Below are 17035 nucleotides of genomic sequence, written 5' to 3'. Positions count from 1 at the left end.
ATACAGAACTTTAAACTTTAAATAAAAAGCCAATTCAGTGTCATCTGAAGCAACATCATCTTCTGGGCTTTGTACTATACATTTTGCAATGCCCCTCCTTTGTTATACGGCGAGATGATACTGTATAACATCCTGAGGAATTCTATGAGATTGCACTGTGCCCTTTGGTCACACTGCATGTGGGCAGTCAGCTTTCTCTGTGAAACTTAATAAAACCAGACAACATGAAGAGCTTTAATTGTGGTAGAGTTCACTGAGGAGTTTATATGGAGACTGAATGTGGCTGAACTGAACTTTTTTTCCAAGTATTTAATAAAATCACCAAGAAATACAAATGTGCAATACACTTATAGAACATAAACAGAACGGCTCACACATATACATCGCTCAACTGCTCTCCTAAAGGCTACAGTTGATGGGTTATTGTGGAGTTGTAAATATATACTCTGTGTCTTTGGCTCCAATATGATCGAATAGTTGTGTTACATGTTGCAGTAGTGATACTGTAGGTAGGCAGGTCATTAGGAGGTGTGGGAGCTCAGGAATAGGGCAGCTCAGATAAGTCCATGTTTTTATTAAAGATGATGGAAAACTCTTTCGAAAGCAGCTGGTGGAGGCTCATACCATCATGAGTGTACACCCAGTGTTCACCTGTCCAGTCGTAGCGCTTTGGTCCACTGTAAAAACAGAGGAAAGGAAATTAGTAAGGGTTACAGCTAAGGACCTGTCCACATATCTCAAAGAATTATGTCTCAAGCAATAAGACAAATGCAGTGTTGAGGAAAGAGCACCATGGAGGAAATCACAGCTACACTACTAAGGTTTTGACCTTTCAGCAGTTTTACCTTCCCCATGCACCTTACACATAGGTGAAGTTGTGCCAGATATCCCTACTCCATTTCAGATAATGGTACACAAATAAATTCTCAAAGTGAAGCAGTATTTTGGGCTCAGGTTAAAGCCTGATTCTCTCTATAGGCAGGTGTGTCTTCAATATACAAGAGAGATTTACAGTTTGTGAGGACTGTATTTTATTTCCGTCTATGAGGACTTAGAGCATGTTCAGCCCTAGTATTAACATGTGTCTTTAGTGACTGGATCACAATTTGACTGCTCAAAGTCTGTTTGTTCACACATGGCATAAGAGTGCATCTTGGGTGATTACTTTTGATCAGATCCCTGCTCTACATGCAAACAAAATAAACATACATCACTTATGTTGGCAAAGACTAAATGCCTTGTTTTAAAAGTTGGGAGTTTTGTCATGCTATATGCACACTTACAGCCATTAATATTTAAAATGGGTAAAACTTAATCTCATCGCTGCGCTCTCTCTCTGTTTATCATGAGACAATCACACCCCACAATCCCTCTGGCTCTGCAGCGCTAGGAGACTACTGTGTCAAGAGTGTGAGTTCCAGGCAAAGGACAGTTAGGGAGACTCTGACCGCACGCAGTGACAGGGCTAACTGTTGACATCACATGGCTAATGTTATGCTAATGTAACAGGTATTGACAAGTGCAGCCATTTTGGTGTCTGTGTCAGCTTGTACTAACTGCCCCATATGCAGCACAGGCCACCTCCAAATGTAGTCTGAGTGATCCGATGTCAAGACACATTGAGGACACATTGGGTGCATTTACACCTGTACTTAGAGCTGTCCACTTGTGATACTACAGCCAAAACACATGTAAACAGGGCCTTAGTGTATAGTCACACTGAGAACGACAAAACATTTCATACATGCACCTCCCAAAAGAGCTGATGCTGATATCTTGGTGACTGGAGATGTCAACGCCAAGAATATTTCTGGCCAGTTATGCATGTCTGTCTAAAGGTTAATTTTTCTACTATTTGGTTTACTGCATTGCTAAAGTCAGCTAGCGTTGCTGCTCATTTAGTGATTACTGCTTGTAACTCCGTCCAAACCTAACAGTGTTGCTGTAGAAACACTGAGGCCACCCTCTGTTCTCTGCACAAGTCACCCTAGTGATTAAGCAGCTCAATTTTTATCCACAAACCCCTTTGGTTATTACTGTTAGCGCTGTTAGCAGTGTCAGCAAGGCTAGTGGTGCTGACATACATAGCATTGCTACAGGGGTTTTGCTACTCAAAATTAAGCCATTCACTCACTGGGGCTACCTAGGGGGAGACTGGAGGCATGCCACCATGTACCCCAGCAACACTGTGCATGCAACAGGACAGCATTACTTGTGGTATTTTGCCCAATGCGCAGCGCCACTAGCTAACTCCCACTTGACTGGTGTTGTGCACAGTGCAGAGCAGGCAAGGCTAACGTTGGCTAACTAGTGGAGACTGGAGGGTGTGCCGTGGGTGCTCTATTTATGCATGCTAATGCAGCTAACTGGCTGTCTGTCAGCAAAGTCAACAGAAAATACAAAAGGCAAGATCAATAGAACACAAAGCATTAAAATTTCACCACTTCCAAATGAACAGTGGAATAATAGTTAGTGGAACACCGGACTAAAAGGAAATGCCTCTTGTATTTCACATTACTTTGCAATTTTTTGTCATAGAAATTAACCTGTTAGTTGTGGGTTATGGGTGTTGATGAAACTAAGGAGGTGGAACTCAACCACGAGGGCAGTGCAGCACCCAGACAGTCTACAGCATGGACAGTAAACTTCTAATTCTTTTCACAAAACACAGTGGTTGCAAGCATGTTTTAATTTAATGTCTACCATCAGTCAACAAATACTGGTAATTTCATAGATATCCGTCTGGAATGTCACTGTTATTAATGCTGGTGTGACAGCAGTTCGCAGTGGAACTACTATTACAGACTACACCTCTCTGTGATGTTGCAACAAACTTGAACCTTTAAATCCATAGAGGATCAATGAGAGTTTACTCCTCTTATTGTTTTCCCATCATTCCAGAGACCATACGTTTAAAATGTCCATCTGTATAGATGCAGAGAAAAAGTAGCTCTACTCTGCAGCAGTCTGGACAGCTCTGTGTGGAACAGCAGCAGAACAGTGCAGCTGCAGTGCGGAGGAGAAAAGACAGCTGTAGACAGATGTTAGTGTTGTAGAGACACTTAGGCAGCTGACGGAGAACCACTGTGTGATGGTGTGAAGCGTGTGTCACACTCAGCGTATAATAAAATATGGGAAAAGATATGCGAGTGTGGAGTTTCTCCAGTCTTACCTAGTGGGAGAAGAGAGCCAGATCTGTCTGTTTGGTGTCTGTTTGTTGATGACGTAGGTGCCATGATCCCTACCCACCTTCACTGTCAACACACCACTCTATACGACAAACAAGAGACAGAACACACGACACATTTCTTGTGACAGATGAAATTCAATGAACCATTTCAACCACAAATCTAAATGAAACAAAAAGAACTAAGTCTTAGTAATACAAATATATTACATTAATCTGAAGCTACAAGAAAACTACGTCTCTTTTATATATTTACTTTTTTTTTGTTTTTCCTTTCAGAAAGTGTCTGTGTTTAGTACAGAGCTGGAGACAGGACATGGTTAGCCTAGCTTAGCATAAACACGGGAAACTGGGGAAAACAGCTTGCCTGGCTTTGTCCACCCAGATGGCAAGACAGTGGACTCTTACGTCAGACTGACATTAAAATTTGGTTGAAATAAAAATCGGGTTGACAATATTTTAAATGTCTAATATTCTATTCTCTATACCTTATGACTGAATGTCTTAATTTTACATCAAGATGACGCTGGCATGAGACATTTGGAAGACGTTGGATTTTGGTAAATTAACAACAATTTTAAAACCAAAAAAATATTAACATCATCTGTTGTCAGTACTCTACGTCAAACTGACCTTGGTATTAGACATTGTCTTGACATTAAATTTTTGGTAACCTAATGTTACAACTTTAACCAGGGGGAGGAACATGTTAAACTATCCCTTTAAGCATGCTATTACCTCAGTCACTGAAGCTACTCTGTAACAGGGAGGATACTGATACTCCATACAGATGGAGGAGTGCACTTTAAGGTTTGTAACAAAGCAGTACACAAGAAAGCCAAGAGTTGACTGCTTCTTGATTTTTCCATAAAGGTTTACTCCAGCACCTCTCTCTGCGGCGTGCAGTACTGCTCCTGGTGTGTGTGTGTGTGTGTGTGTGTGTGTGTGTGTGTGTGTGGTGTGTGTGTGTGTGTGTTTGTCTGTGTGTGTGTGTTGTTTATGGCCCCATATGTCACTGCAGCCAGTTGAAAAAGGGGTCAGCTGCCAAGATTGGAACACTGGCCAATCAGTCAGAGCCAGCAGAGACAGCCGCTGTCCAACCAAAACCATTATGAACACACACACACACACACACACACACACACACAGGCAGGAGGACAGTGCAGTGCGATAACAGTGGAATACAGGAAACAAAATGCACCTTTCTCACCACACATGCACTCTACAGCTGCTGAAAATATAGGCGTTACATGCTAAATGTGTGTTGCACAATCTTTCTCCGATAATATTTAGTGGAGCTTCCACATCAAGAGCAGCTGTTATTCAGCCTGGGTGTGGCAGAGCAGAGCATCAATAAAGGCTGGCTGACACACAAACACACACATGCAGCCCATCATAACTAACCCCCTGGTGATATGTCAATCTGAACAAGAAATGACACACTCCAAAATAGCATCAACTTGTAGGAATTCGTCATAATACTGATCTGTCTATTTGTGGAACATGTGAAGGATTCATTTTCAGTAAGAATTTCATTAATCAACAGCCATTCTAGCAGATCTGTGAGGCTGTATTCAGGCACAGTGGTTCTTTGCACTAAATGCTAACGCTAACCTGTTAACATGCTCACTATAACAATGCTAACATGCTGATGTTAAGCAGGTATATTCGTGGGTGGATTATAAGAATATGGGCCCCCACCACCTCTCCTACATGGGAGCAAGACACAGACTTTGTGGTGGTTTTGCCTTTTTTGTCATTTTGTGTCTCTTTAACATCATTTTGTATATTTTTGTGTCTCCTTATTAGTGGTCTTTTTGTGTCTATTTGTGATCATTTTGAGTTTCTTACTGGTCGGTATTGTGGGTGAAAGCTGGGTGGGGGTTGGCCTGACACTTTGGGCCCCAGGGCCTGTCCCGCTCAATAATGCATCCATGGCTATAATGTCTGCTATGTTCGCTATGTTAGTTTAGCATGTCCAAGCATTTTAGCGGATCAATAAGGTAAATATAGTAGGGGTACAACAAAACATAGATCTGGCCCGACATACTGACTCAGTGATCTATTATCCAATATTATCAGTGTAAAGCGAAAACATTGATACATTTTTGTCATCTTTAAGATAGGCCTTTATTTTGAAATTCCCATAGAATGTCTGTGTCACCACTTCCATCCCAGCACACTGCCTTTCTAAACATTCAAACAGTGCTAGCAATGTAGCACCAGACAGATAATGGTAAGCAGCCAAGACAAAGACAATGATGATTTTTACTAATTTAATCTCAAATCAATCACAGGCCCCTAAATTCAAATCATACTGTGCAGACTTTGTTAAATCAGCAAATTATGTATCTTTTTTTTAAAAGAATAATATAATATTGTATTGCAATAAAACAGGAATTTAGATTTGTATAATTTGTATAGCTGTGTCTGACAGAGGCACCACTTAATTTTCCAGCAATGACATTGGAGAGTAGAATGTTATTATAATTGATAGAAATTAAAACTAGAAAATTAATTCCCATACTAGAAAACTGAAGCTGCTCTGATTTCTCATTGGCCTCCTGCTCCTCTGTCCTGCAAATGTATCCTACTCTCTCTCACGGTTTCTCTGGAACTCCAGGATTTACAGTTTTTAAGCTTCCTGCCAGATAAACTTGAGCTGTCTGCCAACAAGAACAACAGGCTCTAAGTGTGTCGATTCTACTGGGCAAGAAATCAATAAGGCAACAGAGCCCAGCAGTCAAACAACAGGCCACGTCTGAAACAGCTTTATGGAGCACAGAGGGGTAATGAGCCATGCACACCCCACACCTACAGTCTCTGCTGTAGACTCTCTGTAAAATAATAACAGCACAGACTGGGGAAACATTTCTACATCACACTTTCCTCTGACTTTTGAGAGTTTAGACCATCATTTAAACTGTTATGCACTGTGACAGCACTCTGTGGCTTTATTCTGAACTGAATCTTCTCCTAATGCTATCACAGATTCATGACAAGGTCAGAAGGTCCAGCCAGTAGCAAATGTTTACCAATGTACATTCTGTCCATGTGACAGGAAGAGAACCTGTTTAAGGTTGATGACGATTTATAAAGACAGCAGGCGAGCAATGAAATGTTTAAGTAAGAGAAACAAGCTGTGAAGCTATCATGAGTAATGTACAGCGTAGACGCTCAGGACAGACCACAGAGGAAGAAGTTTGCTTTCACACAGTGCATAATTTTTCATAATGGCACCGGTGGAGCAGCTAGAACCCAGTCAAATTTCATTCCTTATTATTTTTAATATTTAAATTCTATATTATATAGAATTGTTCATTCTCAAATTTAGCCTGTTATTAACAGTTGATATGTACCTATACACTGTATATTGTACACAAGCTTATGCATTGCCAATGCCACTATCATGATGTTGTGCTGTAGGTTGTTATACGTTCTGTCCACTAGAGGGTACTCTAACATCAACAATAAACAGTAGGAATTACCAATGGGTAATAAAATGCGCAGTGTGTTTGAGATCAGAGCTGCCACACAAACACATGGAAGCAGTTAGCCTCAAATTTTTTTCATTTTGACCCAATTTATCTTTTTCCTAAAACCAGAAAGGTCTTCCTGGCTAAAAGGTCGACAAGTCAGGAACACAGCCTCTAACTGGTCGGCAGGCTCAAAGGCATTGTTGAGAGCAAGTGGATAGCAGAATTCACAACAACAACAACAACAACAACAACAAGAGTTTTCAACAGGGAAAAAAATTAATAGTGTCGGACTTATTATAGTTTTTTTTTTTTTTTTCCCCACAAAGTCCTCTCTGATGGCTGGATTACAAAGCCTCTAAAAGGGATACAATTGCACCAGAGCCCTTGTTGGAACGGCACCACAGCTAACATTAGCTTCTGGATAGGGTTGCAAATTGTAAGCACTTTCCTTAATCAATCATTGGTAACATTAATTGTCAATTACCCAATTCATCGTGAATAAAATAATAATAATAAAAAAAAACATTAAAAAATTCTTATATCAAAAATATCAAATGTGTTTTTTCCTCAATCAAAGCTCACAGCAACATATTGCATATTCTGTGAAGAAACCTTCTGACATACATTATGAAACACACTGCATAAAACTGAATAATGCTTCACTCTGCCTGCTTCATTTTCCACTGTTGCTGCCGTGCATTTCTCTCAGACCCCAAGACCACTGCCTTGTCAGAAAATAGAAATATGCTTTCTTAATACACCACTCTACTGATAGCTAGACTGTTATAGGAGACTACACATTGTTTATATTTCAGAATCAGATCTTAATTTGATCAATTCAATTACAGAGCATTCCACTTGCCCATACACAGAGTTTACTTGCCTTGGGGAAGTGTTAATGTCACGCCCTGTGCACACATTGCTTCTATAATGGTCAGGAGCTGTGATCTCTGTGCATCACTTTGTCATTTCCTATATTGCATATTCAGAGATTAACATTAGCACACGGAATGTGAGATTGTGATTCTGAAAACGTTACTGTTCATCAGACGTGACAGAAGCATGTTCACTAATGATAGCCAACACATTTATAAAAATAGATAAAAACTACACATTTAAAGTATAATTTCCATGCAATTATTATCATTTTTTTAATATTCAGCGTATATTTCACTTCAGAAACTCGTTCCAACAGCATTAAAGTTAAAGTTAAAGTAGATTATCTCAGTTATACCCTGTCAACTCTGTGTTCAGTGAGGATCCAGCGGGGAATAAACATGCGTCTGTAGGAGAGGCCATAATCTACTAACAACTGAAGCCCTCCAACTGTGAAGCTTTATTTAGAGCACTGACAAGGACACTATGTGAGAGGTGTGAGGTTTTCTGAAAATAATGCACAGCCTCAAGCCAGTCACAATCCAATACACTCTGTGGAACATCAACAGTATAATATCTGAACAATATACAGTTAGCTCCAGCAGCTTGGAATGCAGCAGGTGGAGGTGGTGTATACATCTTGTCTCACTAATTCATGCGGACAAAGCACATTCATTTAAAGTCTTACTGAAAGAAGAGTTTGAATTATTGATTCGTCAAGTTTGGTGAACACAGACCACAACACCTGATCCCCTCTCTGTTCCCTGTTAGATAATCTAATATGTTCAGTACTAAGAATTAGCTAATGCTTTATTTTTCTTTCCAACAATCTGTTTTCAGTTATAGGGCTTTATCTGTGTTATTCTTATGTCTGCATCTCAGAAGTGGAGCACAAAACTGACATTTGCAAACTGTACAACATCAGTAAATCCAGCAGGGTACACAAGCACACCTCTTCCTGTTTACACCCACTCAATATATTGTGTATCATTAAGGTTTAAGAAACATGCTGAATGTATTTCCTTTCCTCTAACACTGGAAACGAGGGGCGGGGCTAGGGGGTGGCTACTTGGGCTCAAGCCCTGGATGTTTTCTGAAAAGCCCAGAATTTGAATTTTTCCATTATCCAATGGAAACGCTAATTATTCTTAGAAGTTTTCCTTATCTTACACTTCCTTTAAAATCTTCCAGTGTACCAGCGCTTTGGTATTGGGGGAAATCCTTGCTCTTAAGACACTGTTGTAAGCAGGCAGAAATACAGTTGCAGCGATACATCTTGAAACTTCTGGTGTGAAAATTAACAGTCATCATACTATGTACATTTGTTTGTCTACTGTATTTAAAAAGATGCAGCTGGATGGAGAATCTCACCCACATGTGCACCTCCCCTTTCCTCCTCAACTGCCTGGCAGATTTACATACTTCCATTAACCCTTTGAAACCTGAGCAAATTGGCTTGATTTCAAGATCATGGGAAGAAGACAGTGAGCAATGAAAAAAGAAATGACCCAGAAAATTTGCAAGAGATTAGTAAAAAGAGAACATTGAAAACACTAAAACTAGAACAAAAAAACAACCACAAAAAGTAAGTGACCTGAAGTAAGTGCCTAAAAATTACAATAATTTTGTGCCATAACTTTAAATACGTAATAATAATAATTATAATTTAATTTATTTTCCATAGCATACATTTCTGTAGTTTTTTAGAATTAATTTTCTAAATCTATTAATTTTTAATCTCTTTGTGGGACATTTCTTAGCAAGTTGCTCACTTCCTCTTTCACGCTTTTCTTAAACATATTTTTATTGTTTTTTTTTTTTTTTAAACATACAAATGCTATACAGCATTACAAAAAAACAAAAATATATATACATACACACAAGTACACACAGATGCTTACATACACATAGATGTGACTTATTTCATGTGGAGTTATCAATAAAGTAGGGATTTAGAGTCTAGCTTTTATATATTCCAAGAATAAATTCCAAATTCTCATAAATTTATCAGAAGAGCCATTTAATGTGAGTCTTAGTTTCTCAAGTTTGAGATGCTGCATCACTTCCCTCAACCACTGAGTCCAGCTTGGCAGTCAAGGGTTCTTCCAGTGGAGAGAGATTAACCTCCGTGCAAATAAAGTGACAAATTTCGTTAACTTGAGTTTAGATCCTGAGAGATTCGTATTTCCCTCTCCTGCTATGCCAAAGATGGCTATCAAAGGATCTGGGTGAATTTTCATTTTAAAGACATCTGATAGTGTTTTGAAGATCGAACCCCAATAAGTGGACAGATTAAGACACAGCCAGAATGAGTGTGCTAAGGATGCAGGAGAAAGTCTGCACCTGCCACAAGTGGAATCAGCATCTAGGAGCATTTTGGAGAGTTTGACTTTTGAGAAATGAAGGCGATGCAGCACCTTAAATTGAATGAGGCCATGCCAGGCAGAGATGGAAGCTGTGTGGACCCCCTTGAGGGCTTTCTTCCATGTTTTGAAAGAAATCTCTTCAGCCCAATTTCCAACCCAATTTGCCTGTTTAATGGTGGTCATTCCACTCTGACATAGATGGCTTCTTTCACGCCTTTTTCAAACCATCGGTTTCTCTTACCAAGATGTACACATTGCTGTCCTCTAAAGAATGTCCCTTCCCAAAGGAAGTGGAAGCCTTCACAGAACACATCAATGCAGTGGACCCTTACATCAAGTTCATGCAGGAAGAGGTCAGAGGAGACAGTCTACCCTCCTTTTTAGTCCTAACGAATTAATGTTTGGACTGTGCAGTGCACACTGAAGGGGACAGAAGCCCCAACATTCAAGTGGACAGAAAACCCCCACACACATCTCAATACTTGCTGTTTGACTCTCACCACCCACTGGAGCACAATCTGGGGGTCAACAGAACCATAAACCATCGGGCTGAGAACATACCCACAAGGACAGAGAGGGAGAAGGCACAGAAACACATCAGAGAAGCACTTAAAACCTGTGGCTACCCTAACTGGGCCTTTGCCAAAACCTCAAAAGGTGCCAGAGCAGACAGAGAGGAAGAGACAAAAAATAAAACAACACTGTCATTCCTTATGTCACAGGAATATTAGAGAAACTCAGGAGGATCTTTAACAAACACCACATCCCTGTGCATTTCAATCCCGGTAACACACTGAGGCAGAAGCTTGTCCATTTTAAGGACAAAACACCCAGGCACGAGCAGAGTAATGTAGTGTATGCTGTTCAATGCAGCATGGGATGTACAGATTTGCACATTGGGGACACTAAACAACAACCAGCACAGCACAGGAAAGCCAGCTCCTCAGGTCAAAACTCAGCTGTCCATTTACATCTAAGGGAGAAGGGACATTCCTTTGAGGACAGCAATATCTTAGCCAGAGAAGACCAATGGTTTGAAAGAGGTGTGAAAGATGCAAGTACTGATCTGTGTGTAGGTTTTTGTACACTTCAATGTTGAGGCTTCTGTCCCCTTCAGTGTGCACTGCACAGTCCAAGAAAGGAAAGCTGTCTCCTCTGACATCTTCCTGCATGAACTTGATGCAAGGGTCCACTGTATTGATGTTTTTTGTGAGGGCTTCCACTTCCTTTGGGAAGGGACATTCTTTCGAGGACCATTCAGAGCTGAGGAGTCAATCACGTGAATCACTGCTCATGAACTGCAGTCAAACTGTCAAACTAACAGTTCAAATATGAATCAAATTTTGTTTGTGCATTGTCTATTTATCACCTCAAATGTTTTCAGAAACATATTTAGGGTTCTGTTTCACTGCAAAATAAGAAAGTCTGTGACACGGCCGCCATGTTTTAAACAGCTGAGCCAAAACAAAGCACCACCCACCAGCCAGAGAAAACAGAGCTGTGCCTGGAAATAGCAAAACAAGAAGTAAATAAGAATATCCTGGTAGAGGGCCAGATATTTTAGGTTTTGATTCTAACTGCTGTGACAGACAAGCTATTTTCCTGCGGTCAAAGGATGCTTATAGCCACAGTGTCTTAATTTAAAGGAAGTCAGGAGTACAGCTTCCAGTAGTGCTTCAGAGCTTTGGAGAGCCAATATTGCAACACTGAAGCAATGGTATATACAGCCATATTTTGTTTAACTGATTGATACAGAAAACACTGAGTGAAGAAGTGGATCAAGAAGCAGGAGTGGTTTGAGCAGCCTCTTTGAATGTTTTGGAACTTTTTAGAGATGTGAAACTTGGCACCATTGAAACTATCGTAGCTAGGTCTTGCTGACCACAGTGTTATTTCAGTGCATTAGTATGATGCACTTAAGATGCCAGGTTACAGTGAGCTTTCTCCAATAATCTGATTTCGTAAACTCTGCAAAATATACAGGTAACTAGGCTTCTAATTGGATTTTGACATGTGATCTTGTGCAGGACAACGACTTCAGACAGAGAAAGTGTCACTGAAAGCTTAACAGGAGAATGAAAGGAAAAATCATATTATGTAATGATGTAATATCAAATACCTCCATCCAAAGTCAGTCTAAAACTCAAAGTAACGTAGCGAAGTCTATGTTAAGACAAAATAAGCCTGTTTCTGCAGTACATTTGACCATTTGTAAACATAAACGTTCTGCCACTGTAAGAATAAAGTGTGCTCTGCCTGCCTGTCTTTTGTGTCAGTTAGGAGGCAAAAACAAGCCAGGAGGTAATGTCTTCATTTCATCTGTCTTTTCTTTGATAAAGGATAGAAAGATAGAAATTAAAATTATTTATTATTATTATTTCTTCCACTGCACTTTTATTCTTGTATTCTATCTACTTTTATTTCTATTCTATTGGCTCTTTAATGACTGCTTTGATTGTATTACAGCTTTATGTAAAGCACTTTGAATTGCCTTGTTGCTGAAATGTGCTATGCAAATTAACTTGCTTTGCCTAATAAGAAACTAAGCTTCCAGATAAGGCTGAGGGAAGGCGAATAGTCTGATAACCTGTATGCTGCATGTATATGTTAACTGATAGTAAACATGGTACTAACATGCATGTAAATGCACTTTCTAAATTTACTCTCTGCAGAACCTGGTTTCTCTGATTGCACGTTAAAGTACTGCTCGTGAAGGAGCAACCCCTGACCTTTTACTGTACAGTCATAACTGAAGACTGCAGGAGGTAGACACCCCACAGCTTGTTTCAAGGTGTTTGAGAGTACTACTGCATTTGTGAAAAAAGGTTTTTATGGCTCTGAAGGGGGCTGTTTGAAGTCTGATAAAGTGCCTCAAGTGATGTCACACTCATTATTCTTTTTACTCATCTTCCCCATTACCAAGGTGTAAAAACTAAACACCAGGATAAAACACCAGTTACCTCGCTCTCAGGTGAATAGCAGGATCAACTGATGCCCATCACTCTATTATTAGTGTAAAAAATACCATGTACTGCAGTTAGATGTTGAAAAATGAAAGTGCACTGAAAATGGACTGACTTACAGAGAAAACAACATCGTAGTCTTCTCCAGTGAAAGCTTCATCTGTCAGGTCTTCAAAATAGTCAGATAGAGCATCCAACGTCTCGTCTGCCAGCTTCTCATATGCTGCTTCAGACAGCTCACTTGTAAACAGTGACACAGAGTTACAGATTAGTTTCACCATTCAGAACCGGACTAGAGATGCTTTAAAAAAGAAAGTAACTGCCGGTCACCTTGTCTGCACTGGGGTGGCTTTCTCCAGCCTCGGTGACAGCAGATGGATGTTCTTCCTCCACCTATCACCATCTACTCTGCTCTTAAACCACTGACACAGAAAAACTGAGGTCACACACTAAACAACAAGGACTCATCAGTTATTGATCTCAAGAATCGTATTAGTTATCTAAAACCACTTTGGACCTTTGTATTTCCACATTTCCTCTGTATGCACCTTGTAGACTTTTCACATGACATAATGATTTATCACAATGGTATTCTTAAGTTCACTCAGCTTCTTTCACCTAAATAGATCTCTTATAAAGGGAATCGTTATGTGACAGTTTAGTTGTAAACTCTATATGTGGCAAAATTTAGGAGAATAAAGCATTACACGTATCCTATTAACGTTAATTATTTCCTTTGTACAAACTCTATGACAGTCAAACTTGTAAATGGATTCTGGCAGCAGGACTTACTTTGTTTGCAGGGTGACAGATGGGATTCAGCGTGTGCGTACTAAGTGCACGTGCCCCCGTAAGGTGAGACAAGCTCCCGAGCTGAAATATTAAATAGCGTTAATATAAAAGTATTAGTGACATATTATGAATGATGCAATAACCAGCTAACTTATGTCAAGTGCTACTGTTAGCTAATGTTAGCTACGTAACATCAACATGGCAGTGTGTGTCGTCAGCTCGTATGGACTTATCTACCGGGGTAAATAGATTCCTGATTCTCTGCGGTGTCACCATGATGAGCTGTGTGTTCGCCAGGCGACATATCTGCGAATAAATACAAGACGTTTTAATGAGGGAAAGCATAGTTCACCGCTGTCCTATGTGACTTCGTCTGTTCCTGCCTCTTCTTCTTCGTGTTAATGACTAGCCGCAAACTGACGTTCAATGTCCATACTGCCACCTACTGGATGGGAGTGTGTGCGTCAGGAAACGTGAGCGATTCTTCTGATGTTGTATGGCAGAGCAGTAAAAAAATAAAACAAATGTAAGCTCAGGCACATATTCCCATATTAATTAATGCCAGAACTGGTTTTGTTTCACCTCATGACATAAAATAGATGAAAACTGGTTAATCACTTTAATCCTAAATTTGAGAAAAATTTATATATAAAAAATATATTTCATAGAGAATCAAATTATAATTTAAAGGTCCAGTGTGTAGGGTTTAGGGGGATATATTGACAGAAATAAAATATTATATATTAATTACATTTTCTTCAGTGTATAATCAGCTGAAAATAAGAATTGTGTTTTCGTTACCTTGAATGAGCTGTTTATATTTACATTGGCAGCAGGTCCTCATCCACAGAGTCTGCCATGCTGCATCACCATGTTTCTACAGTAGCCAAGAATGTACAAACTAAACGCTGGCTCTAGATAGGGACATTTGCAATTTTTGCATTGGCCACTGTAGTTAGCAGCCCTTCTGCAATGAGCCAAATAGCATATTAAAAACGCCAATATTTAACGAGAAACTGTCTTATTCAGTGATCGTACAAGTTTTAATTATTGGATATGTTTGTTTTGGAGAGATAGAAACCTCTGCGAATAATTCAGCTCCCAGTAAAAACCCCTTCTAGATTTTAAGTTATTAGAGCAATTACACCCCACCCTTGGGCAGCCCTATAGAGTGAACAAAACTTCACCATTGGCCCACAGTAACCATAATACTCCTTGAAAACAACCAAATCCATGGGATTTATTAAAAAAATCGAGCAAACAAGGCAATAAAAGCCCAGGCAGCAGGACCAGCAGTCCCCACACTGCAGGCCTCTCTCCTCTGCTGCTGGCACAGAAGCTCTTAATCATCTCCTCTTCATGCCAGGTGCAATGCACCTAGGCAGATCTGTAACAAAGGGAAAGGGACAGCAGCACAGAACACATACAGCTGTAACAGAGGTGAGCACATATTAAGTATTTAGAGAAAAGGGCAAACACACATTAGCATTTTGTATAATTTGATACATTTCTAACAAGACACTTTCTTTGTGCCCATTTCTCACACCGTGAATGTGGAATCATCTCACTGACAGTCTGAGCATCCTCAGCATGAATTAATTATTGCAGGGCTACCTTAAAAGTGGCTTTTACATTGTGTCTATGCCCTCCTTCTGAATACTGAGTGCTGCTCATCTCACTGTTTCGCCTTTTCTTTCCTCAGACACAACATGCATTCTGTTTATTTAACTACCTACACTGATGCTTTAATAAATGAAGCAAAGTCCAAGACATTTTGTGATTACAGAGCATTTTATGTACTGTGTTATGCCAACCATGCTCAGACAATTTCTCCATTGTGTCATCATTAAAAATATGTATCAGTCTCATAAATGGGACAATTTAAGATCATTTAGCAGTACATTTGAACATCCTGTTCACTCCTCTACATTCCTTACATCCTCAATAACTCACAAAGTGCTACATAGATGTGTTCATGTCACAAGTGCTAATTCATATAACTATTGTGTTACCAGGAGAGTAGAAATGTGTCTGTTAACCCCTGCCCGCTCTTCTATCCTAAATGCAGAGCAGCTCACTGTTTACATTATTCATGACTCTGCAGCCATCCTACCAGGGGTTAGCCAATCAGTCCACTCACAACTGGTGAGATGTGTTGGGCTCTCTTCTCATTGGCTGGCAGCTTCTCTGGTGAGGGCCTAGCACTGAGGGATCAGTGGAGGATTTCTGACTGAGACCTCTGCTGAGGTGATCCATTGGACAGGATGTGGGGAAAAGGGAAGAAAGTTAAAGCCATGTAATCTCATTAGAAGGGAAACTTTCACTGATCTGCAGTTGTCATTCATCAATGAGACTGATCTGTGCTAAAGATGTGTTCCTGAGTTCAACAGGGTGACTGCAGGTCTCATTGCAGGGCACAGTACTTATTTAGGCCAAATTAACCTTACAGAGTTTCATTTCTGCAGACCATTTTCCATGGTATACTATAGTGCACACTAAATATTTAACACGCTTCCACTTTCAGGCAGCTATAAGCCATTAGTTATACTACTTAAATAAGTGCATACTAATTCTAAAAGTCACAACCACACAATGATAATTTAAGTTTGACAAATGTGCACATAAATTATGTGTCATTTAGTAAATTATTTAAAACATGCAAAATACTGATTTAAAGGAAAATATGAACTGAGCATAACTAATGGGAGTTGTTAAAACTATGAATAGGAACAAAAGAAGCACCAGAGAATTAACTGTTGAGTAGAAACACATTAACCATGAGAGGGGCCAGACATAAACTGTGGCACTCAGTGGGCTCCCCATGCCCCACTCTTTCATTGTATATGTGTTAGTAAGTAATTCATTTGTGTTAATTTGCAAAAATACATTTAGGACTTTCTTTTAAGGAACACACTGTTAAGAAATACATTTTTGGGTAATAAATCTGATTATGCAAATACAATTCTGCAATGCAGCATGTAAGTCCAAACATAATAACTGAAAATAATAAATCAATCATTGTTATTATTACATACTTATGATCAGTTGCATAAGGTAGTTACAACGGGCCCCAGTGCACGCTATCATGACAGGCCAAAGATACCTAATTACTAGTTATGTGCTTAAAGCTACCATATTATCTTATCATCACATGATCAGATAGAGATCATATATATGACAAAAATATCAATGGAAATAAGGGATTGCTCATTTATTGTATAGTTTTATAGTTTATGGAGAGTAGGCATATATTTTGTAACATTTTATTATAGATTGCTACTGGATATTTTACAAAACAAGAAAAGAAAAACATGATGGAGATGGGTCTGCACATATAGCAAATGGCAAATGGAGTTTTTCTTTAAACACAGG

General features: G+C 39.5%; 1 protein-coding gene across 1 annotated transcript; it reads right to left on the bottom strand.

Moving 5' to 3' along the window:
- Positions 1–233: 233 nt before the first annotated feature.
- fxn (frataxin) lies at positions 234–14073 on the bottom strand. Its single transcript, XM_033618635.2, has 6 exons — positions 13901–14073; positions 13664–13744; positions 13202–13293; positions 12991–13111; positions 3173–3270; positions 234–677 (listed from the first exon to the last, which is right to left on the bottom strand). The coding sequence occupies exons 1-6, from the start codon at positions 14006–14008 to the stop codon at positions 539–541; spliced, it is 639 nt and encodes a 212-aa protein (XP_033474526.2). The 5' UTR covers positions 14009–14073; the 3' UTR covers positions 234–538.
- Positions 14074–17035: the final 2962 nt, after the last annotated feature.

The sequence above is a fragment of the Epinephelus lanceolatus genome, chromosome 9, assembly GCF_041903045.1.
Source record: "Epinephelus lanceolatus isolate andai-2023 chromosome 9, ASM4190304v1, whole genome shotgun sequence".
In the NCBI taxonomy this organism is placed as follows: Eukaryota; Metazoa; Chordata; class Actinopteri; order Perciformes; family Serranidae; genus Epinephelus; species Epinephelus lanceolatus.
Note: the sequence above shows the minus strand (reverse complement) of the source record. Positions and strands in the feature narration are given on the sequence as shown.

Coding starts and splice junctions, on each gene's coding strand:
- fxn (XM_033618635.2), bottom strand. CDS start 14,008: ATGCTTTCCCTCATTAAAACGTCTTGTATTTATTCGCAGATATGTCGC. Junction 13,112..13,201: donor GCCACCCCAGTGCAGACAAG/GTGACCGGCAGT, acceptor ACTGTTTACAAG/TGAGCTGTCTGAAGCAGCAT. Junction 678..3,172: donor TGGCTCTCTTCTCCCACTAG/GTAAGACTGGAG, acceptor CTGTTTTTACAG/TGGACCAAAGCGCTACGACT.